The sequence below is a fragment of the Parasteatoda tepidariorum genome, chromosome 3 (genome assembly GCF_982258835.1).
Source record: "Parasteatoda tepidariorum strain Cologne lab strain chromosome 3, Ptep-v5.0, whole genome shotgun sequence".
Lineage (NCBI taxonomy): Eukaryota > Metazoa > Arthropoda > Arachnida > Araneae > Theridiidae > Parasteatoda > Parasteatoda tepidariorum.
The window spans coordinates 108234800-108261584 of record NC_141757.1 but is presented as its reverse complement, the minus strand read 5'-3'; the positions used below and the strand labels follow the sequence as shown (position 1 = coordinate 108261584).

General features: G+C 27.3%; 1 protein-coding gene across 2 annotated transcripts in view; it reads right to left on the bottom strand.

Annotated features, from left to right (window-relative positions):
- Positions 1-25521, bottom strand: part of LOC107437338 (SEC14-like protein 2) — a 71590-nt gene extending 46069 nt beyond the window's left edge. For both annotated transcript variants that reach the window (XM_087159902.1, XM_087159901.1), the window contains exons 1-5: positions 25400-25521; positions 12064-12183; positions 11401-11470; positions 8612-8655; positions 6982-7044 (exon numbers count right to left, since the gene is read on the bottom strand). In XM_087159902.1, coding sequence (XP_087016028.1) covers positions 6982-7044; positions 8612-8655; positions 11401-11470; positions 12064-12117 — 231 coding nt within the window. In that variant the 5' untranslated portion in view covers positions 12118-12183; positions 25400-25521. The remainder of the gene's footprint in view (positions 1-6981; positions 7045-8611; positions 8656-11400; positions 11471-12063; positions 12184-25399) is intronic.
- Positions 25522-26785: the final 1264 nt, after the last annotated feature.

Genomic DNA, 26785 nt, shown 5'->3' with positions numbered 1-26785 from the left:
CATACCTTATAATTCAATATTTTTTCATCCTCACTTTAATTAAATAATAAAAAATAATAAATAATTATTAAAAATTATTTTTTGCATGAAATTATCTTTGGGTAAATGAGTTTTATGAGTGGGTGCAATTTTTTTTGAATTGCTTCATTAGTTTTGAAAATATGACTGAAAACGCAAAAAGCGAAATTAACATTAAGGGGTACGAACTTTGAATCGCTCTCCTGACCAAACTATGGGGACCACATTTCCCAGATTGCGGCTACCCCCTATATTTTGAAGATAAGAAATCCAAATATGTAAAAAAAAATGCATGTTTATTCAGAGAAAGTACGTTTTTGTGTCTGATTTCCTAACTTAATTAATAGTTAGCACTAATTAATTAGCATATTTGAGGTCACCCCCAGGAACCATTAAGATTGACACTTAGTTCGTGAAAATCCGATCATTAGAACGAAAGTTATTCAGGGTGATTCGTTTTTTTTTTTGCGGACTGTACATTTTTCATTAATTTTTCTTTTCACATAATTTTGTGTACTAATGATTTGCACTTTTATGCATTATTTAAGAAATATCTCAAACATATACGAACTGTTAATTAATATTTCCGACTGAACGATTTTTTGAAAGTAAGTAAAAAACAACTAAAAGTAAGGAAAAACAATGATAAAATTAAAACATCCCTATATGCAGCATTTTTTATCAATTTCTTTTCCATAATATTCGTTTTCATTCAAACATCTTGACTCTTCAACGTGTCTTCGCTGCGTATTCCGCTGTCGCGTATTGATACCACTACGATTATCTTTCCGGTAATTTTGTGCTGCTAAATTATGTTCTATGTCACTGTTGATATCGCCTAAGATATTCACGGTGATCCATTTTTTATAAAAGATATAAGTATTTTAAAGTAAACTCTGTTCAATATATTTTGATAATTTGGAATGTAAATATTTTTCTGAGAGAGTTTTGATTTGTGCTTCTAATAACTCTACCCGATTTATCAAAGCTATTAAAAGATATTGGAATTCTAAAATAAATAACTGCGTTCTATCAAAACAAACATTTTATTATGAAACTTTAGAACAACTATCTTTTTACATTGCCACTCAAAATTATTAATAAACACTGGATAATCTAATCTGGATATCTAATGATGTCATAAGCAATCGTTTGCATAAAGATTAGTTCATAATAGTCATATATAATCGTTCGCATAAATAATCGTTTCGTTTTTTTATAGCTTTACGTAACGTGTGAGATTTTTTTTTCTTCTTTTTTTTGGAATGGCGATGTTATAATTTTGCTGTTGAGTTAATAAATCTTCCTTTTTAAAAACGTAATAGTAGAGTTTTCTTAATTATTTGATTCGAAGTCCTCTGAGATTTATTTGAGGTCAGTTTGTATTTTGTATTTTTTGAGAGCATTATTAAAAATTATCACCTTTCACACACATGCGTTCTCAATTTTGATCGGCTGTTTTGTGCGTTACTAACCAGAAGTCTTCTGTGATTGGCTATGTGTTATCATTCCACTCTCTTCTTATATATAAAGATATATATATATATATATATATATATATATATATATATATATATATATATATATATATATATATATATATATATATATATATATATATATATATATATATATAAGTTCAAAATGAAGAATAAAACAAAGAAAAATTATAGACAATGAAAAAAAGGGGGTGGGAAATAATAAGTAAAAAAAAAAAAAAAAAAAAACAACATTTTATTAAAAAAAAAAAAAAAAAATTGAAATGTTAATTAAAAAACCGGAAAAAAAGCCGGAAAAAAAAGATATAATCTTTTCTTCAGCCCACACGATTATATCCGCAAAACAGAGTGCTTTCTGATATTGTATCAATAAAGCCAAAGCAAAATATATTAATACAATAGTGTGAGGAGCACTCAAAAAAAATTTTTTATAAAATAACTACATAAAAATAGATCATAAAAAGTAAATATAACATGTAAAAACAGATAATAAAATAAAATAAAAAGAAAAAAGAAAAGAAAAAACATTAAAAAGGGGGGACTATAAAGCGAGTAGCAAAATCATAACAACTTACATGGACAGTTATTTTTCAAGAATGATTTAAAAATGTTTTCACAGAAAGATTGCCAGATTACAAAATATGAAAACAAAAGATGAAAACAAAAGCGCAAATTGAGTGTAACAAAAGGGTTCTAAAGTGTCGTTCTTACTGCACTGCTGAAGTGATTTGTTATTCTGAGTTTTGATTTGTTAGTTACCAAGGATGGGCCCGAAATGGATGTGCACAAGGTAATATTATACTGGATAATTTTAAAAATTGATCATAAATAGTTTTAGAAGATAGATGTTTATTTAAGAAAAAATATAAATTAGAAAAGAGAAACATAAATTGCCTGCTTTGCAAATAATTTTAGCCGCGGATTTGCACGATATGGATTAGCACATAGAAAAATTATTTAAATTATCAAAGAAAAAATTTTAATAGATAATTTTTAACACGGATTTGCCCGAAATGGATTTGCACATGGAAAAATTAACAAAGAAAAAATTTTAGCAGATAATTTTAACCACGGATTTGCACATGGAATTGTATAAATTAATAAAAAAATTTTTAGCAAACAATTTATCCACGGATTTGCCCGAAATGGATTTGCACATGGAAAAACTGTATAGATTAACAAGGGAAATTATTTAGCAAAGGAATTTTTAGTAAATAATTCTAACCACGGATTTGCCCGAAATGGATTTGCACATGGAAAGATTAACAAAGAAAAAATTTTAGTACATAATTATAGCCACGGATTTGCCCGAAATGGATTTGCACATGAAAAAATTACATAAATTAACAAAGAAATTATTTAGTAAATAATTTTGGCAATGAATTTTGGCCTGAAATGGATTTGCACATGGGAAAATCATAAAAATTAACAAAAAAAATGTTTAGAAACTATATCCACCAAAATATACGATTAATTCAATGATTTTATATAAAATTTTATTACATTAGTTGGGTATCCATTGTTTTTTATCAGATTTTGAAAGAGTTTATCGATTTGTATTTTGGATAAATAAATATTACTACATATTCTTTTAATTCTGTTCATTTCATTAAAAGTGGTATTTAAATAGATGCTCCTAGAAACATTAGAATTCCAAGTAACTAGTTTATTAATATTAAAATTAAAATCATTTCTTTTATCGTATAAATCAACAAAGCAGATATTTTCAACTTTCATAATACCCAAATCCAAAAAATTGAAATTAATATTATCATCATGATTACGAAGTAAGATTAATTCCTCAGGGTATATATCACTCAATAAAACAGTAAAATCTTGGAAATTAAAGATAATTAAGTCATCAATATATCTAAAAACAAATTTAATACTCAGAGTAAAATTTTTTTCATAATAATGCAAAAATAAGTTAGCTAAGAGAGATGAATAATTAGATCCCTGTGGTATTCCATTAATTTGAAGAAAGATATCCCTTCCATTGTAAAGATAATTACTAAAAAGACAAAAATTAATCAGAATTTCCCAATAATCAAAATCGCAACAAAGGATATTTTTAAAATCATGGTAATAATTCAAAAGGACATCTTTTAGTTTAGAAAGGGGAATGCTATTGAAAAGATCCTGGAAATCAAAAGTCGCAATAGAATTAATTTTATTATGTTTAATGAAATCTAAAATCGGTTGATTATTAGTGATTATCCAAGAGAAACCTTCTTTAGTAATATAGTTTATAATCTTATTTAAGTAGTTAGAGAAAATGGTGCCAGGTTTAGTTAAATAAGTATTAGACCCACATGTGATAGTTCTAAATTTTACTGGAATTTTATGAAATTTAGGACTGATAATTAAGTAAGGAAATTGTATATTGCTAATTTTAATTTTTAATCTCTTGTAAAAAGCTAAAATTTTTTTAATGGCAATATTATTATTGAAATTACTAAGTTCAAAATTTTTACTATTTCTTAATTCCGTATTTAAAAGTTCAGCATAGAATTTTTTACAGAATATAGCATAATTGTTATTAGCTTTGTCTATGGGAGTAATTACAAAATTTTTTTGAAGTTGCTTAATTGATTGAACAATATTAGAAAAATTTGTTGAATTGTTATTCTTATTTAAATTATCCTTATTATTGAAAATAAACTTTTTAAAGTAATAATAAACTTCCCATTTCCATTCTGTTAGCATACCTAAAGGTAAAGAGAATCTATTTGATATCTTTAAACAAAAACTATTGAGATCATTAAGAAAATATTTTAGAATCTTATTGATTGATATATGGTAAATGGGTCTAAATTTTGTGCCTTTTATCATTAAATTCCTAAGTTCCAAGTTTTCTATAATATTTAAATTACCAGTGATAATATGTTTATGATGTTTATCAACAAAATCAAAATATTTATCCTCCTCACAGTGACAATCATAATCGGATATATTAATACTCCCTAAATTTTTGCTTATATCATTATAGTTAAAAATGGTTCTACCAAGTGATTTGTTATATTTAAAACTTTTAATAATGTTAAAATCTTTTAATGGAAATAAAGCTTTAAAATTTTCAAAAATGTTGTGAAATTTGATCTTATCGAAAATAGGATTTTGAAAGTTAATAACGAAATATAAATTATCTAAACTTTTCTTATTATTAGGCAAAATTTTGCTCATTTTGGCTTTTATAAGATCGAAACAAAGAATTTTGAAATGTAAATTAATGAAAGAAAAGTTAATAATAAGATCGTAGAACTTATATGTTTCATAATTCTTAAGGTATCCGACTACCTTAAAAAAGTGGATTTTCACAAAAAAACACTTTTTTATTTTATTGCTTTATAATAATGCCCAATTTTTCTAGTTTTAAAAACTGGTTTGTTTTTGAATGCACGTCAAGCAGAACTTTAGTTATAGCTATTTTAGTAACAGATGACAGCTGTCCAACTTACCGGAAATTACAAAAATGAAGCCGGTAGTAGGTAATAGTTTCGGATCCATTTCTATTTGTGTCTTTATTTTTCTTAAATATTTAATGTTTAAAAGCTCTTAAACTCACGGCTAATAATCTGAATTATATTTTAATTAGATTTTGCGTTTCGTGGTTACTGTTTGTGGGTAACATGAAAAGTTAGCATATTTTCTGATAGTTTGTTTACATTTGAAGCGAACTTTCTATATATTGATTTTGATTTGTTTTGAAGAAATTTATTGATTTCTTTCAAAAAAATTTGTTATTTATTTTGATGAGTTTATTGAAATGGGTAAAGGACGTACTTCTCGATCTAAGAAACGTAAATATTACGGTAATCAACATGCCACCAAAAGCGATGATTTGAGTAAAGTTGATTATACCATTTATTCAAAATTGTGTAAAGCAGATGAATCTATTACTTCAAGCTCTTCAAAATTATCGATTTCTATGGATGTCAATAAAGAACTGATGCCTTTGGATAAAAACAATCTGTGTGGCAATCGAATAATTGATATTGAGATCCTAATGGTGATATTTGCTTGATTATGTTGTCTGGTTTGCTATGATAACAAATTGCATTTAGAAGAAAATTCTAGATTTGAGCTATTATAAATATTATACAAAATATTTTTTACTTCTAATTATTAATAAAAACTATATTTAGACATATATATTAAAGTGTGAAAATACAGTAAGATGGTTGTTTAATAAAAAATTGTTCCAGTGTTAAATGCTTTATAAGTAGTAGACTTTTGATGTTATTCACTAAATACTTTAAAATATCGCTAAATAATACGTTAAAATATCGCTACGTTAAATAAAACTAAGAAAATGTGTGAAGGAACGTGCCCCCTATAAAATATAATAACTTCCTACTGACAAACATTCATAGTTTTTAGAAAAAATGTAATTATAAACTTTAATTGTGTTTTTCTCAAAATGACAATTTTGCTGTTTTTTGTGTACGGAAAACAAGATAACTCAACTAATTATAATAAATTTGTCTTCAAACCTTCAGAGATTGTTTCTTGTATTGGTGGTTATGTAACAGACCTCCAGAATTCAGATAACTGTATTATTTTTTGTTTTATGAGATATTTTGCAGTAGATAATGTGAAGAAAATGTGGAAAAAAATGGAAAAATATGCTTAACACTGCATAAATTTTTTTAATTTCATGCTATCATTTAAGTTGAGGTTCATAACACTTCAGAGGGTTATACGAAACGGCTCAAAAAGTTTGATAGCTGCATGTACAATAGTTTTTTGTGTAGAGTGTTTTCCGTTAATGAGTTATTTTCATTAAAATTATCTAAAAAATACTCTTTAAACAAAAAATTTCCTGTATATTAAAATTTTCTCTATTAAATATGTTTATTTATATTAATATACAATATAAATTGCAATAATGTTGTGAAAAATACTTATTTTTCAAAAATTTTGTCCCGAAGGTAGTCGGATACCTTAAGGGAGAAGACAAAATCTTTAATTGGTTTAATACTATATTGTTTATTAAAGTCTTTTTCCATATTAGAAAGAAATTTTATATTTAATTTGTCACTATTAAGAGAGTTTCTATTACTTCTTGAACCCCGTTTACCTCGATTTGTACGCTTATCTTTAATATGAAAAAGTGAATAAGTTGATGAGTTATTGTAGTTAATCTGTGTCTAATTAGTGCTGTTGATCTGTGTCTTTGTCTAATGAGTGCTGTTTATTTGCAGCTTAAGCGCAATAAATGATACTTATTGTTTTTCTTAACTTTCTTAGTGTTTTCTTGTATTTATTTATTTATTATATATATATATATATATATATATATATATATATATATATGTATGTATCAAAATAACCCAAACGTCTTTTGAAACCCTTTTGTTATGGAAATACAATGAAGAGGGATGCTCCAACTTTTGTGTATACGTTTTTAATTGATTGTGTAACAAAAAACAATACAGACAATCACTAGGGAGAATCTCCTTACCTCAGGTGGAATATATTCATTCACTAAATATTCTTCATCAAATTCTTGACGAAATACGAGATGCTAAATTAAAGAGAGAAAAAATTATTTTATTTTCATAACAACAAAAATAAAACTGATAATTTTTAAGACATTTATCCTCCACCAAGGATAACAAACAATCTATTATTTCCATAACTAGCGGCCTTTTCTAGTTATCGTTTTCCAATCCCCGACAGCTCTCTATTTACATTTCTTTCCCACAGCTAATGACTTTAATACTATATTTTTATGTGAAATTAAAAAAAACTATATTTTTATTTTAAACTACATCCTAAAATTGACTTAACAACATGTATAACGAATGAAAATATAATCGTACGATGAATAAATAATAAAAATATCGTTGATAATATAATATATTTTATTTTTTTGTCCAATTTAGAAAATTGCTATGAAAAAATTAATGACAGTACTAGTGGAGGGGAACATGCAGAACTGTTTACGTCTGATGTTTAGTTAGAAATTGCCCCCTTTCTTATGACCAATCAGAAAAAGTAAAAAATTCTTAATTAAATAAAAAACATTAAAAGCAATAGCTTTACTTAGATATTCATAATCTGTTCTGAAATAATTCATTCCTGCATACTAATTAATTTAAAAAATTTTAATACAACTCTTGCTGAAACAAAGAAATGGTCACTATACAGAAATGTTGTCTAATGAGAATTGTCTAACGAGTCTACTATTGTCTAATGAGAATTTTTCAATGTTTTATATCTAACTTAAGCATATCCACGTTACTGTTTTCAGTAGACTTGAACCAGGCACTTTCTAAAAATCATTCAATATTGCGACTGAAACTTAAAAAGATTTTTGTCAACACGTTGATTGCCACGTTAATTTTACATAGCTTGCCCGTCTGACCACAACTGTAAATAACTACAAAACGACAAACTAAATTTTCAAGTATTTGACAGATTTTGCTATTTTTTTAAAAGGTTTAGCATGACATATCTAAAAAAATTGGTGAATTATATAAGCCTACGAATTGTTTAGAAATAGTGATGGATAAAAATCTACTAAATTGAATTTATTAAACCAAAAATCACAATTAATAAACTACCACTTGAAAATATTTATTCGCTTTCCGGAGCAAGTTGGCATCTCTGTGTATATAAATAAACTATTTTTGTGTGTTCTTTATTGCATTAATTTCTTCAAACCATTTTAGTAACGATAATAATATTATAAAATTAAAAATTTACTCGAATTATGTGTTTCTAATAATCTGGGCTTCGCCGGTCACCGGTCACCCCAGTGGCGCTACGAACAAAACCAGTGCCGGTCCCCGGTGCCCCCAATGGCATTCAACGTATTAATATGTTCTTAAAAAATATGAAGCATGCTAAATAGTTGCTCAAATTTTATTGACTGTATAGTTTGTTTGAAGTAATTTATAAAATGTATTGTTTGTTTAAAAATTTCGATCTTTAAATTTTCAATGACAAAATTTAATCACTATTTAAAAAATTTTTCTATTAAACAATTGATATTTGTTTGAAATTGAGTCAAATCAATTTCTTTGAATTGATTACGGTCACTTAAAAACCCAAATTACGCCGACCCAAAAAATTAAAAACATTCTTACCCTTCGAAACATTTCTTCTGCCTTTTTTAAATCAAAGCGTCTTGCTGAAATTGAAAACAAAAAGAAAATTGAATACTTATGAAAAATATGTAAAATTGTACTTAGTAATTACTGAAAACAATATTTCCCAAAGTGTTAAGAAATTTCAAGGATAAATCAGATTTACACAATCAAACCAGATTTTTCTAAAAATGGTTGTAGCACAAACAGTCTTTTTAAGAAAGTAAAAAAATTCATGAAAAGCGAGTTTTAAAAACTAGCACCACTGCTCAAAATACATGATTAAAAAATAAACGCGGATGTTAAACGAATAGTCATTTTTCAAACCGATAATTATTATTTATTTTTTACAGAATTATTTAAATTTGCATTAAACTTGCAACGCATATATCACTTTATACATTTTTTTAATATAACTCTTTAATCAACGGCTTTTTAAGAAAATTCTACCCTCCTTTTATAAGAGACCTATAAAAAAAGGTTAAAATTCCATAAAATCAGTAATACTGAGAAGACAATGTTTTATTTATAATCGTGACAATCTTTCGATCCCTTGGGAGTGGTTTTCGGTGGTTTAAACGAAACTGATTTCTTCTTATTTAGTAACTCAAAACATTTGTAATGTACTCAACCATCTTGTGCTATTTTTGCTTCGTAATGGTTGTTTTTTAGTGCCGTCATTTAATGTGCACTTATTTAATGAATTGGATATTCCAATTTAGCTTATTCATTTGCAACTAACATATTTATATTACTAATGATAAACACAATACTTTTAAATGATAATCTGAAAGAAATCAATAAGAATATTTTGCTAAATTTAATCCCGTTTGACTCATGTTTCTTCTGATGGGTTCCTACTTTTTCTCATTTATTGAAGTACTGCTTAAAAAGAGGTATTATAAACACGGATTTACTCTTTAAACATTGAAACGAAGCATTCGAGCTGTGCCCAAAACAAGTTCATTTCAAGATTGACCTAAAACAAAAAGAAATTTCATGTATTTTAAGATATACAGTCGGATTTCTATTTAACGAACTTTCATTTTGCGATTTCTTTTTTCGCGGAACCAAGAACATTTTGGAAATTTTTTTGAAAAAAAATTTCCAAATAGCGAGGTGAATTTTCCATTTAACGAACTTTTCTTTGAGATCCACTTTCCCAAAATATTTCAGAACATTTCAAACTTGTTAACCCATTTTAAGGGAGAAATGACCTTGAATTGATTTTCGAAGCTGCTAACTTTTAGAGAGAGCAGTGAAATACCTTTTTGTTAGCATTTCAAACGAAAAACTCAAACAAAATTAACGGAATTTATCAGTAACTTAAGAACGCATGCGCTAATGTATGTTTAAAATTACTTTTATAATAAATGCAGCTATAATTTCACACATAAATTTAGCTTTTTTTAGTTGAAAATATATGTAGCATGATTGTGTAACACTAGATAATGTTTTGCTCTATTCTTGCTTTCTATGCGATTTCTTTTAAACTAGTATCTACTATTTATAAAATAAAAAGTAGATACTAGTTTACAAGAAAAAGGTGTATCAATAGCTATTTCAATTATGCCTAGTGCTTATGAATTTAAAACTTGTTTTGCGCTGTTTAAGTATTTCAAAAGGTGATTTTCTATTTAACGAATTTTCCATATAACGAACTTATTATCGGGATTTAGCGACTTCGTTAAATAGAGGTCCGACTGTATATATTATTTGCAACTTAATTTTTGTAAGGATATTAAACATAGCTGGAAACATATCTAAACATAAATTTCGAGTTCGACACATACTGCTATTTTTTTGCCACTATGAAACAAATGATTCTAAAAACCTTTTGTAGGAAAAAAATGAATAAACAAAATTTATAAAACAATAACTATTCAAAACAATTACAAAATAACAAATATGTTACCTAAATTTTGTTACATTAAATAGTTGAATTCGACCTGCAGCAATATTTTTTTCTTTCGAAAAAAAGTCATTCAATATATTCTAAGCAACCGCTTTCGTAAAAGGGATAATCATAAAATTATTTCAATAAATTTTGAACCTGTCTAAAAATTTTCCTTTTAATATTTTTTTTTTAATTTTTACTTTTAAATTATAAATAGCTTTTATTGGAGGGGGGAGTTAAGAAAGAAATAACTTTAAAGAATTCTAAAATTGCTAGAAAATTATTGGAGAGAGCCCCTATACCCTCCCCCCTCATTCCTTTTTGCACTCTGGATCATTCCTTCACTCTGGAAGTTATTGAATATTCAACCTAATTTCTGCTGATAATAATAATAATAATAATAATAATATATATATATATATATATATATATATATATATATATATATATATATATATAGAGAGAGAGAGAGAGAGAGAGAGAGAGAGAGAGAGAGAGATTCACTAAGGAAATTAAAAAAATATGATTAAGAAAAAAAGTTTTACCACTTTGCATAAGCTGCAAGCACATAGAACCCATTGAATAATATAAAAATACAAATGAAGCACGGAAAAAAATATTATAAAAGAGAAAACGGAAAATTATTAAAATTTTTTTTTATAAAATAGCAAAAAAATTCGAAGAAAAAAAATCAAGAAACCAGAAGCCAAAATAAGGAAAAGATATAATCTCGTAGTCAGCTCACACGATTATATCCGCAAATGAGCGTGCGTTCTAATATTGTGTTAATATAGCAAAATCAAAATACATCAATAGAATACCATATCATTAGTATTGCATTAATATATTTTGCTTTCGCTATATTAATACATATGCCTCTATTTTTTATTACCTCTCAAAAACTGTAGCAAAAGATGATCATCATGCTTTGGCTTCAACACATCAGATAGCGCAGCTTTAAACTGAAATATAAAAAATAAATTGACATGGATATCCATATATCTTTAGTAGAATAATGAAAGGGACAATGGGGTAGGACCGATTACTTCGATTGTGTGGAAACTAGTTCTGTTATTTAGCTGATAAACTCTGAATTACAATTTACCAGTTAAGGAGGAATTATCATATTGGAGTGTTGTTGATAAGTTTGTTTTACTATGTCAAATCTCTAATGTTATCGTGTTTTTTTAGCTATTCTCATTTATTGGTCATTAGAGTTGTAAAAATTATTTTTAGGTCCAGCTTATTATACGTTTGCAAAAGATTCATACTATCGCAAACAATAAGAATTTTGTCCAATGGTAGCACTCTTCTGTTTCGTATCGATAACTTTTCGGGATAATGCAAGGCACCTTCTTCATGCATCAATGACTTTTCGTGGCTTATATTTTGTACGCAACAAAACTATGAATATTTTAATTGATTCTGCAGTTTTTAGGTCAAACAATTTAGCTCCAACATTCCTTCGAATCGTGGCAAACCGGTGTTACCCCACGTCCCCCTACTAAAAATATATGTAAAAGGAGGAGGAATACTCCCCATATAAAAGTCTCACCTGCTTGAGAGCATGATCTTGGGCTGGACTAAGATTTCCAACGTGACCACTCATTTTGAAATATTCTTAGCTGTTATATAACATTGTTCAGTAAAAGATGGAACTTTTCCGATGTTGTTGCTTAAAAGAGAAAAAAAATAAAGAAATAATAATAATTATTGGTATTCAAAAAATAATTCCATCTGCTTTTATATATCACAACAGAATTATAAGTGCTACCTCTAAAGCACGAAAGCCGTTAATATATATTACCGAGCTAATCTACAGTTTATCTGGGTGATAAAGTTAAAATGCGGAATCATGAGTTTTTCGCAATTCACTTAAGTAATGTACGCATTAACAATTTTGTATCGTTTAAGTTCAAAAGATAGTTTTACTTATTCTATCAGCAAATTTGTTGATTGCATTTACTTGATTTTTAGACATCGAGAAAAAGTTGACATAATGTTGATTTCCTTCACTGTAAAAATGTTTTAAAGCCATTTGAATCTTGGTATTATACTTTATAAAGTGATTAAGAACTGATTCTATCAACTAATGTGCTGCTTATTGGATTGTAGGAAATGGATTTTTTAGATATCGAAAAATAAACGAATAATATCGTGTTAATTTGAGCGTACAAAAAAGTTTACCTTATTTTCAAGTATTTTATTTATTAAAGTGTATCTAATGGGTAATGTGCAGATAATCGAAATAATTTGTAAATTACCTACTTAACTTGAGCAATGAAAATATTTTTCTGGCTCTTTAACCTTTTAACTATCATGCCCGAAATAATCTCGGGAACAGCACTGGTGTTCCAATGCCACACCCGAGTATTGTGTGACTCTGGGATTTTTTTCATTTTTTTTTTCAGTGTATCATATTGCTTATGCCCAAATATATATCGGTAGAAGTTTATTTCTGCTTCATCTCTTTGTCAAACCCGAATCTATCTCGGGAAAAGGTAATTTGGATGCAATTTAGAACAATAGATGGCAGCACTTAACTGAAGGTTTTAAAGGATAGAGGTTTATATTCAAAAAGTGCGGCATTTTTTTGTTGCAAAGTGGATCCAGTTCTTTGAAACGTTATATAGTTGATTTTTTTAAAATGAATAAATAATTTTTTTTTTCATTTTTAGAAAATGATGCTCCACTCGAAGCGAATTTTACCACTGCCACGTAGAGGGGCAGCCGTCTCAAGCAAATATGCAGTGGATACAAAACCTTAAAATTTTCATGCGTGTTATTCAAAATATCAATTTTTAACTACTAAGTATATTTTATTTTGCACTAAGCATTTAATTTTTGGAATAAAAAAATGTTACCAAATTACCGATTTATGTACCAAAATTAGCCGACCAGGTGGCCGAGTGGTTAGCGTGCCTGACTGCGGATTCGAATGGTTGCGGGTTCGAATCCCGCTCAGGGCATGGATGTCTCTTTCTCTGTGTTCTATGTCCTTTCTCCTGTGTGATTTGTGAATGTAACCCGCCCTATAAACAGGTTTGTGGATGTATGACGTGGGCGACGCTTCCTCACCGCCGTGGCTTAGCCATAGGTGCCCACTGGATAACGATAAGAGAGTAGCAATGGGAAAAGACCCAAGTGCCCGCCAGTAACCGAAAAAAAAGTTTACCAAAGTCATCAAAATTACTTGACAGTTAAAAGGTTAATGGATCACTCTAATTAATCTGCTCATTAGATAACTTTTAGAATATCTTATTTCTATATTTTAGAGGAAATATTTACTTTTGGCAATGATTTTTACACAGAAAATCTTAGTAAAAAGAATTTAAAAAGAAAAACAAACAAAAAAAAATAATAATGGTAAAAAACAAAATAATAAAACAAAAAATTTGAAATAAATAGATTCAAATTTTTTGTCTAATGTTTGTTTAGACCAGGATAATGAATGTTTAGACCAGGATAAATTATTACAAAATTACGATTTATTTATAAAAAATTTAAAATAGAATGCAAACATTAAACTTCTTATTCTTTTATTTATGCTAGTTCTTGGCGCATGCGCGTCAAAAAGTCCCGACGCTCTCGCCAACTCTGAGCCAGACAGCTTTTAACTGCCTTTGAAGGAAGTGAGCAATTAAAAACATTCCGAAGCTCACAATTTAAATAATTACTTACAAATTGTAAATACTACATAATAAAATTAAAAAGAAGCAATGGCCGCTGATCCGTCATTGAAACATTAAATTATATTTACTTCAAAAATATGAAAGCACAATGCAGAAAAAAAAGGAAGGAAAAAAAAACGTACCATTTTGACTAATTTTTGATGTGATGATCGGATATTCACGTTCTAGGATTCAATCTTATTGGTTCGAAGGTTTGGCTTCAAATATGCTAATTAATTAGTGCGGACGATATTTTAAGTTACAAAATCAAACAAAAAAAAAAAACGTATTTTCTCTAAATAAACATACCTTTTTTCTCCCAAAGGATTAGGATTTCTGATCCTCAAAATATAGGGTAATATTAATTTTACTCTTACTTACTACAGGGATCCCCTATTATTAATTTCACTTTTTGCATATTTCAACTGCATATATCATTTTGCATATTTCATCTTAGAGATGCATATTTCATATGCATCTCTAAGACTTTTTAAGCGAAACATTTTTGCACACAATTTCAAAATTCCTTTATTCAAAATAGATAAAGTATAATTCAATGGAAAAAATATCTTTTAGTAAATATATATTTATTTATATTATTTTATTTAATAATAATCTAAAAAAATATTAATTGTAAGGACTTTTTAGATCATTTCAAATATTGTAACTCTGCATAGTGAAATACAAAATATGAGCAAAGTCGGTCGAATAGTTCCGGAGAAATCAAATTCTAACTATAAGACTATTCTAAAATTTGATTTCACGGGAACTATTTGACCGATTTGACTTAAATTTCATTTTTTTTTTTTTTTTTTTTGGCCTTGTAAAATTACTTTCTTTAAAATGATGTCAAAAGTTTTATACCTTACAATTTAAATTTTTTTCGACTATTTTTAAATTAAATAACAAAAAATAAAAAAAGTATTTACTTAAAGTTATTTTATTGCATGGAATTGTACTTTCTCGAGCTAATCCTATACTGAAAACAGAAAACCAATCTGATTCTTCTAACAATCTGCGAGAACTAGAATTGTGATTAAAAAAAATTTTGTTTGCTTGCTTAAGTGATCAAATTTTAAAACTTGGTGTCCTCTGAAAGCATAATTTGATGCTCTGAAACCTTCATATTTAAAATATTTATTTGGAGTAACATTTACAGTTCACGAATGCTTGGAAAGTGAAGACAACGTTTTTTTTCTCCTCTAGGGCAGTGTTTCCCAAAGTGTGGTACGCATACCCCCAGGGGTACTGGAACAAATTAGCGTCGGTACGCGTTCTCATGTGAATTATCTTGCAAAAAACGAAAATTAAAAGAAAAAAAAAATTTTTTTTTTCAAACAAATCCAGCCATGAAAATTTACGATTACATATTTTTCTATTGGCTATTTTTTGCAGAGTTAACAGTTAATAATTAGTGGTGTCAGGAGCCAGTTGAGATTTTTAACTTTTGTGCAATTTTTTTATAGTAAAAAATACATTTTTTTTAATTAGTGGTACTCAGCGTTACGAAAAATTTAGAAAGGGTATGCAAAAGTCCTAAGTTTGGGAAACACTGACCTAGGGCAAAGCGAAAAATATTGCTAATTCTTGATTGCTGATTTTGAGTAAACCTCTCAAACAAAATTAATGCTTTTAAGAATAACATTCAATAATCATCATATAATAATAAAAATATATATCCCCCCCCCCCAAAAAAAAGGAAGAAAGGAATTGTCGTAAGTAGAAGTCTATACTCTTCATAAACATACAATTTTTATATCTTTGATACAAAAATGTATCAAATTATATTATATTATTATTCTTTATTAAAATATTTCATTTGATACATTTTGACGTTGACTTAGAAATTTGCCGTAAATACCGAACTTCTCACAGTATGCCGCACTCGTTATATCAAACTTTTTCTGTAGTTTCTTTTATTATTTTTAATTTTGTCTATTATTTTCATTTATTATTTATTGTTGTTAATTTTTTATAGATAATTTTTATTATTTTTCATGAATAAAATCTTACACTTGATGAAAGTATTGAAACGGCTATTAAGGTCTCTGAATATAATGCAACCTGTTTCATTATTGATTCAATCTTCATTTACTATTTATTTTTATTCATTTTTTACTTATTTCTTTTTCATTAATAAAATGTTACACTTGATAATAGTATTGAAACCGGTTCTATTACAGCCTCTCAATCTAATGTAACCTGTTTCAACTGCTTCCTCGAATGATTAAGTATGGGATAACCAATTATAAATTATTTTGAACCGAAATGAGCGAGTAAATCTTTTCCCTATTCCTCCATAATTATCGAAAAACTTATGTCATCTATTTAGATTATCCTAAAATATGACGAAGATTATATCGACATTTTCCTTGAATTTTACACTTTTTGTTCAAAATAATTTGGAAAGCAAGCTTTACCAAATTAACTGCTAAATTCTTTTTATCAGTACTTCAATGATAGTTTTCAAGTACCGTTCCATATTAAAATTGTATTTTTTAAGATGCATTTTATAAAATGTATAACTATATCTTATAAAATGTAATTATTATATTTAATAAAATATAATAATTATAATAGATATGTCATTATTACATTTCATGAAGCGTAATTTAATAAATGAAAATATTATAAAATGTAAATGTAAACTGAACTACTTCTGTTATTCTACAGATTATCTAGGTCAGCGGTTCCTAATTTCTTTCAGCTGTGGGACCGTAAACGATTGAACTTTTTTCAGCGAAACGCCGACATAATAAATAACGAAGTATGTGAACACAAAATGAAATAAAATATATAAAAACAATTGTGAACATACGTCTTTTATTTTGAAAACATTTAAAAAGAATGGAATTTTTCATCAATAATCTTAAATTAGGTTTCATATCGGAGAGTTAATCCACACTTTTAGCGCTGTATCTTGTTTGGCTTTAAATTTGTTTGTGAGGTAATATAACAGCGAAATAAAATAAGCTAATCAGCGAAATCATAAGCGAAAATGAAACAAGCCATATTATGTACTTGGTTGAAAAGGAAGCTAAAAGAACTGTTATAAACTTTAAAAACGGTTGACAGTGAAACATATTTCTCTCTTAACGAATTTAATTATTTTATTTTTATTTGAAAAGCATGATGGGAATAATTAATACAAATTTTCATAAATGCAGATTCCTTGCATAATATATTCAAGACATTGTAATAAGAAAAATATTTTTTTTAAACAAACAATTTTACTATTTATTCTTTATTGGAATTTCACTTTAAATGATTTCATAAAGACATCCAAAAAAATCAATAAGTAATAGATTATTAATTAGATCTAAATATAAATAAGGTTTCAAAAATCATTACTGTGGAAACTCATTTACCTTTCCACAGAACCCTATAGTTTCGCGGCACACCATTTGAGAACCAACCACTTATCTATGTAATGTGCTCTAGAGTGATCCGTTAAAGTACCGAAAAGTGTTTCATTTTATAAACTGATTTGGTAATCCGCGAATTTCCTAGATAATTTGCACATTAATTAATAGCCATTTGTTAAAATGAAAAAAATATCTATGCTAGAGCAGCAACAACCTTCCTGTTCAATCTCATTAACACTATGTTATTTGTTTATTTTTCGATATCCAAAGAATCAAGTTGATTCATTTAAACAATAAGCAAATTAGTTGATAGAATCAATAGCGTCAATCAATTGAAAAAAATGTAAAACAAAGAATCAAATGGTTTTAAATATTATTGCGTTTTAATAAAATGAGGAAAAGAGCAAAACAAGCATTTGAACCGTTAATGAGCACATTATCTAGGTAATAGGGTGATAACTCTTGATTCCGCTCTTTATTCTAAATGATCCGGAGATCGTCTAGGTCAGGGGTGGCGAACCTTTATACTCCAACGTGCCATTTTCTCTAAAAAAATTGCTTAATGAGGTCATAGACGTGCCGTCAAATAATTTTGACTTCGTGATTATTGAAAAAATAATAATACTAAATACTATCAACTCAAAACTCTTTATTTTCATTGAAAAAAAAAATACATTTCGCAATGTCTCAGTTATACACGTAATTCAACTTAAAGTAACATCAGTGTGACTTCTGTTGTTGCAGATTAGATGACCAATAACTTATATTAGGTAGTAAGATGTTAGTTTAAGCAGGACTGTTCATTTTTTTGCTCGTTATTTATTGTTAGCTTGGTTTTTACGGTTATTAATTGTTTTTTTAGTATTAATTTTTTTATTAATAATTGTTTATTATTTTGTTTGTTTTTTGTAAATTTTAATTTAATTGTTACATATGCTTCATAGCGTAATAACATTTGTGTAATAACAATTCATAGTGTAATAACAATTCATAGTGTAATAACAATTGTGGTCGGTGGAGTACCCAAAATATTGCGTCGCGTGCCATAAATGGCACGCGTGCCATTGGTTCGCCATCCCTGGTCTAGGTAATTTGTACAATAATGGCTTTTGAGCACTTTGGCAGGAACACATAATCAGTTAATAATAATGAATCGTATACATACTTATGAGCAATTTTAAATGACATTTACTTTGGCTTTTAATTCCAGATTTAAAAACTAATTTCAAGATGAAAAAGTCCTGGAAATTGGGTGATAATTGGGAACATTTTTCTGGAATAGGCCTCACATACCTTTTAATACTTCAAAAAATCGATTTTTTTAATAATATTTTATTCTATTCTATGGATCTTTCTGAAAATTTGGAAAAAAAAGCATAAAAAAATTCACATTAGATCAAAAGTTATCGAAAAAATAAGTCATACATTTTCTTTAATAAAATATGTCCTGTTTTGTGTTTAAACTCATTTATCTCAAAATGCTATTTTTACACCTTGCGCGCACAATATCTCGAAAACTATTAATTAGAATTGCACAAAATTTTTACAGCAGGTCTCAAATACCTGTTTCTATAAATTAACGAAGCCATTTGAAGGTGGGATTAATGTATTGACATTTAAAAAAATGAAATAACAATTTTTTTTGTTAAAATTTTTTAATAAATTTTAAAAAACTTTTAGCATAGAGAAAAAAGTAAAATTATTTGTTCATTCTTCGTCATTTTAGTTTTACCATATATTTCTATACTCACAAAAAAAATCAAGCAAATATTATGTAAACTTTTTCCAGAAGCTTGCGCGCAAATAAAAACAGAAAAATTTTATTGAATTAAAATATCAATTAATTAAGAAATTTCTTAATTTTTGAAAAAAATTTTTGCATTGTTTTCAAAATGTAGACTATGTATAGTGTCATATTTCAAAATTTGGTATTTTTAGAATAATTATTATAAAATTGGCAGATGATTGAAAATTGCTCGTTTTCTCTCATTTTTTACCTATTAAAAGGTATGTGAGGCCTTAAATAACTTTTAACTACTTTAATTTATTAGTTTTACTCAATGGTCGGGAGAAGAGCGCTATAAGTAGCGAAACTACTGCAGTCGCTACTTTTTACCGTAATTTGTAGTGCAGTGAGCTACTTTTTTAAAAAAGTAATGCAGTGAGTAATGCGATACAAAAAAATAGTATTTTGAAGCGGTTCTTGGCTACTATTTTTGACGATAGTTAAATAAAAAAAGAGAAGTTTAAACGCAAAAAAAATTTCGAACGTGATTGGATCTAATCCTTTGCGGGACCGTCAACGAACGCAATGAGAATGCCTCTGTGACCGAGCGTTAATAAGATCTACGTCAGATGCTCGGAAAAATAGGTGCGAAATCGGTCGAGTTGTTCCTGAGAAATCAAATTTTAAATATCTGACTTTTTTTAAATTCTGTTTCACGGGAACTATAAAGTACTTTTACAGAATTTAAAAAAAGTCAGATATTTAAAATTTGATTTCTATAAAGTACTATAAAGTACTTTTTTGTGTCTGATTTCCTAACTTAAAATATCATCTGCATTAATTAATTAGCGTATTTGCGATCACCCCTCAAACCATTAAGAATGAGTCCTAGAACGTGAAGTACCGATCATTAGATCAAAAATTATTCAGGGTGGTCCATTTTTTGTTTTTCCCTCTGTACTTCATTTTTTGGAGGATATAAAAAAGCATTGATCACTTAAATATTTGATAATTTCCTAGCATTTCTTAAATCACTGTCGAGAAAAAACATAGAGTTTGAAGGATTAAAAGAACAAATTCGTAAAAAATGCTTTAGAATGAAAAAAAACTATTTCATGTAAACGTGAATTAAAACTTAATATCTCCTCATATTTAAGCAAGACAGTTTTTTATTCAAAATCATTTTGAATATTGGCAAAAATTATGTTCTCCAGCTAAGTTTGTCTTCTAAAAGTCGCAAAGTAGTGACTACATTTCAAAAGTAGTTTTCCAAAGAAGTACCTAAAGAAGTGCTGTTTTAGCTGACATGCTTATTTTTGAATTTTCGTTTTGTTCTAATTTAAATTCTCCCATATTTATTAAATTTATTAACTACACTACCAATGGATTTTATTTTATATTTTACAACCGTCGTTGAACAGCCGACCCAATTTTTGGGTTTACGACTACTATTGTTTAACTCCGTAGCCTTGTAATTTTGAACCCTATCCAGAAGACAAGGGAACTCCTGGATCAAGCATTGGGAGAAATTAGCCTTCGTGGAGACCTTTTTGATGGAACTAACCCGCATTTGCGTCACATGGAAAGGAAGATCACGAGAACCTCCCACGGTTAGCCTGACGGCAAGGGGACTCTAACCCATGATCCGTCTACCACTGAGAATATTTCACGTCAGCGCTGTGGTCGGTGCTAGCCGGATGCAGAATTCGTATCAACCAGCCATCGCCAGAATCGATCCCCGGTTCACCTCATTCGAAGGCGAACGCACTATCCCCTGAGCCATCGCGGCTCACTATCAATGGATTATGCTTATTAATTATTTTAATACGCTTTTCTATAATTAACGGATAATGAGCTTTTAAAAACTAATGACTAGCTGAGAGACAGTGGCTCTGGACAGGTCATTATCATCCCATGGATTTTTGGGAAGGAAAACTCTATAGCAGAAGTAAACTCGGTAAATTCTAGAAAGGATTTCATCTTTTAAGATACCATTTTAACGTTTAGCGGTAAAATAGTGTTCGCGTACATACATAATCTCAGTACAAATGAACACACAATGGTTGCCACAAATATTTTAAATGATCAATGTTTATTTCACATTCGTTACCATTATTAAGACAATAATTAATCTTTCTGTGATAAGAATTCTAACACATCACTTATTGTAGTATTTACATACTATATTAGATTATTTTTTAAAAAAATATTCAATTTAATAACGATTTTTGTGCATTGTATTTATTAAATTTCAATTATTTCACGTAAAAATTAAAAAATTTATTAAAAAAATTACTACTAATCATATGTTTGAATTTATTTTAATGAAAAATATTTATTATTTTTATATTTTTTCAAAATTCCATGAATACCTCCTACCTTATATGTATGACTACTTTATAAAATAAAAACCAATTTAACGGAAAAATAAAAAATTCTGTTAAATGAATATTAAAAAGTTGTTTTTAGTAGTGTACTGTTTAATGCAGAAGTAATTGAAATAGTTTTATTGGAACATAGTTCAGATAAATAAAAATTAATATTTGCAAGAATTTTAGATTCGTATAATATATAAATTTGTTGCAATGGAGGTAAGAAAAGTGCTTCAAGCAATTATATGTTTGTTAAAATCATTTATATGATTTTAAATCAGTTTTACTAAATTAAAAAATCAGAAGACAACTTTAAATGTTCAAGAAAAGTCCCCCTGTTGATCAAGTAAAGTTGGTATTTACATGTACATTAAGTTTTATTAAAATAAACCCCATTACTTATCCAAGAGTGCATTTTAATATGACTTTTCCACACTAGCCCCCATGACATACGTCATATTAAAAGAGTGCATTTTAATATGACTTTTCCACACTAGTCCCCATGACATACGTCATATTAAAAAATATTATTAAAAAAGTATGCAACTAAATTAGCTTATGTAACACACAAAATGAATATAAATGTTCAAATTTTAATAATAGAGATGTTTAAAATGAGAGAGTTTCTTGAAAAATTTATGAAACAATGTCCCCATAAGTCCCCTATTCACTTTAATCTTTACTAATAATTGTTTTGAAAAGCATTTGCATTTATTTTAGCCATTTGTCATCCCTTCACAACAGTTACCCAATATACTGTTTAGTTTCTCCATATTTAGGGGTTACGAAAGTTATAATTTTTAGAAGTTAGAACTTTTGTCCTTAATTTACACGATTTAGAAAACTTTCATACAAGTAACCAAAGTTTTACAAAATTTAAATAATTTCTAAAAATTTAAATTTAAATATTCTTAAATCAAAAGATATTTTAAATCAAATTTTCGGCTTAAACAACCCCAAATGACGGTACTTTCTTTCAATTATTTGGAAACATTTTAAAAGCTTTATGACCACTATCACCCAGAATAATTAAAAGACATTCATGAAAAAAAAAAAATAGAACCAAATATTTTATTAAGTAGCACTTACGATACAGGAATGCTGTTTACGTTATTATTTTCCTAGTTTATACGAGCTCATTGAGACCAACTCTTCATTCGTGAATTTAAACAATATTTGATCTTGTAAAAAACAACTCTTAAAATATTTCGTTTAAAATACTGGTATGGCATTTGAGATTAACTTATTATAGAATGCTTATTATAAATTTAATAAATAGCTATACACAACGGTTGGAGAAATGCTCTTTCTTGATTTTATTTTTCCGAGTCAGATAAAGGTTCCTTCCTAGAGGAGAGGGTACACTGAGGAAGAGGAACCCTAATTGAGTGACAGAGTGAAAATACTAATCTAATAAAGCTAAATCTAATAAACTAATATCTAATAAATCTAATAAACTAATACTAATATCTAATAAAGCTGTTGCAAATATTTTCCGATATGGAACTCTAAATAATCAATCTTCTTCCGGTGGAACCCCGACTTTATGAATGAAGAATATAAAGAAAATTGTAATCTCCTCGCAAGATTCGAATCGAATATATATATATATATATATATATATATATATATATATATATATATATATATATATATATATATATATATATATATATATATATATATATATATATATATATATATATATATATATATATATATATATATATATATATATATATATATATATATATATATATATATATATATATATATTTCTACGAAGGCTAACTCCTAGATCCCAATACGTGATCTAGGAGTGTCCTCGTCTTCTAAGTTGGTTTCAAAATTACAAGGGTACTGAGGTGAATTTTGTAAGTCCTAAACCCTAAACTGGGTCTGATGTTCAATACCAGATGTTTTAAAATAAAATAAATGGAAGTTTAAAGGAAGAAGGAAAATTTTTCACAGTTTTATTATTAATAAATAATCTTAAATTTCGTTTTATACCCGGCAGTTGAATTTGCAATCCTGGCACTAAATATAGTCTTGTTAGGAATTTTATTTTGTACATAAGTCTGAAAGGAAAAAAAAAGCGGAATTATGATTTACGTTGAAATAAAAACTAACAAAACAAAAACTGCTGTAAACGTAGAAAATAGTTTTTTAGGAAGCATATTTCTTTATCAACGAATTTTATTTTAATTATTTTACTTTGATTTGAAAAACATGATGGGAAATACGAACGCTACTTTTTTATAAATGCGTGTCTTTTTCATAATTTATTAAATACATTGGTGTTAGAAAAATTACAGATTTCTTAAAAAAATTGCCTTTTTTTTTCATTGACATTTTTTTTTCATTGACATTTTATTTTCAATAATTTCGTAAAGGCAACTGACATGCGTATTAAATAAAGGATTATGGATTGGATCTAAATGTAATTACAGGTTTCAAAAATGCTAAATAAAAAAAGTCCTAACTAGCAACTGGAACCTTTTTAACTCGTTCACGGAACCCTAGGTTTCCGGGGATCACTTTTTGGGAACCAATAATTTAATAGAATGGACATAGCAACACAAGAGTCATGAGATTCACAGTCAACAACTTAAGCTACTGTTAGGGATTTAGTTTAAACCATTTAAAGTTTATAATTTTTAAATAACATATTTGGTTATTCAAGATATAAAATGCGATTATAAATAAAAAAATATAAATACACAAATTATATTACTTACATAAAATCGTTTTGATTATGGTGTGTGATGGGAAAAAAAATTCTGCAATTAAATTAAACATACATATTTACTTTTGATATTGCCGTCTATTTCATATTATTTAATTAATCTTACAAAAAACATGCAACTGCAAAGGTGGTTATTATTTGCTTGAGGATCACATAACTTTATAAAAAATATTAAAAGTAAACTTTGCATCACTTTGAACTCGTGCTTGCATTTAACACAATGCATAATTAAAACCACAACAAAATTATTCAGATTTAATTACATTTATTTCACGTTAAATAAAATATTTCAACTTTGAAATGAAAATGATGATCACAAGAAGAAACAGCTATGTCTTAATATCTTATTATCATTTATAAACGTGTCTTAAGTTACTTATAAAAAAAAAAATTTTTCTTTAAAACATGTTTTTTTTTCTTTAAAAAAAACTGTAACTGCAAATTACATGTTTTTTAAAGAAACACGTAATTGCAGTTACATGTTTTTATCGAAAACATGTAGCTGCAAAGGCGGTTCTTATTTGGGTGAGTATCACATTACTTTATAAAAAAAATAAAAGTAAACTTTGCATCACTTTGAACTCGTGCTTGCATTTAATACAATGCATAATTAAAACCACAACAAAATTATTCAGATTTAATTACATTTATAATAAAATATCTCCACATTAAAAAAAAATTGATGATCACAAGAAGAAACAGCTATGTTTAAATATCTTAGTATCATTTATAAACTTGTATTAAATACTTATGAGAAAAAAAAGTTTTTCAATAAAACATGTTTTTTTTTAAGAATACGTGTTTCTTTAAAAAAAAAAGTTTTTTTTTTTTTTTTTTTAATTTCTATTTTTTACTACGAAATTTGTTATTTTCAATTTGAAGGCTACTTAAGCATAAATCAGAAGTCAACATAATCGTATTTTTCCAAGTTTTAACATCTAAAAACTATATTCGTCGTTAAAAAATTGAAGACGAACTTAAAGTGAAATTGCTCAGTGAATATAGACTTACCTTCAAGAAGCAGAGTTGCGTCTAGGGTTTGTTGTGACTTCTAATAAGAAACATAGTAGGTCAACAGGTCTTTCCTTGCATTGTCCTTCCTTAGACGAATGCAGGTTATAGGTACGAAAGATGTTCATGATCAGAGTAATTGATAACATCAGCGCCATCTATATACACTAAACTGACGTACGTGGAACAATCATTATACAATACACGTTTATTTTAATGAAGGAAGTAAAACAGAAATCTATTCCAGGAGAATTAGTGTTAGAAAGCTCGTTCTGACCGAGCTGTTTCTGTTCGTAAAATAGCTGGAGGAACTTGGTTATGATTATAAAAATATAATATTCTATAAAATAATTCTGATCACTCAAAAAGAATTGGAAAAAAAATCAGGTTAATAAGTTGAAGCGATCTTAATTTAAAAATACTATTCTTCTAATCCTTTGACGCACACGGGACACCTGTGTTCTATCTATATTTTTTTTATTTTTTTTTCTGATGCTGCAATTACAAGTAATATTATATTTTGGTATTTCTTAATTATAAAAAACAGTCTAATAGTTATTAAAAAAATCTGTTATATTATCGAAATTATATTTGTATTAAAATATAATATCAAAAAAAAAAGGTTTTTCCATCCATATTCAAAAATTTATCAATAATTGATTTCCTAATTTAAAGACTTCAACGATGAATAACTGTTTCTCTTAGATTTAAATAAATGCAAATTTGAAAAAACATCGTTTGGAGGTTTTTAGCTTTGACGCAGAAAAAAGACATACGTGTCTCACTTTGTATTTCAAAACCATAAATTATTAAAATGCTAAATATAATATTTTTCACTTATTTTGACCTAAATTAATACAAAATATTGAAGAAAAAAAGCATGAAAATATGTTTAATAAAATGTTTTCGTCAAGGGTGAAGGTTGCGCTCCAGAATGGGTGACCAGTTAAAGTTTCTCAACCGAAGTGTTTATTTCGAAGTTAAAATACTCCATAAATATTCATTATTAATTGCGCAAAATTAAATATATTATGGAGTTTTGTAATTCATAATAGCAGTACTTGAATATAAAAAAACTAGGGAGTTGTAATGAATTAAAAACATAAGAGGAATAATTACAAATAATATGCATATATATATTATTATTAAGTCATTAGTCATATGTCTGTAATTTTCCTATGTTCTATCTTCATTTTGAACTTTTATATATATATATATATATATATTATATAAAAACTTAAAATATTGTTGCAAAAACTATAAATAAACAAGATAGTAATTCAAAATAAGCATGTTTAAATGAAAAATCTTAATAAATACTTTTTTTTAAAAACATGAATTTCAACTGGTGCCTCTATTGTATGGAAATTCGTTATGTTTCCCAGC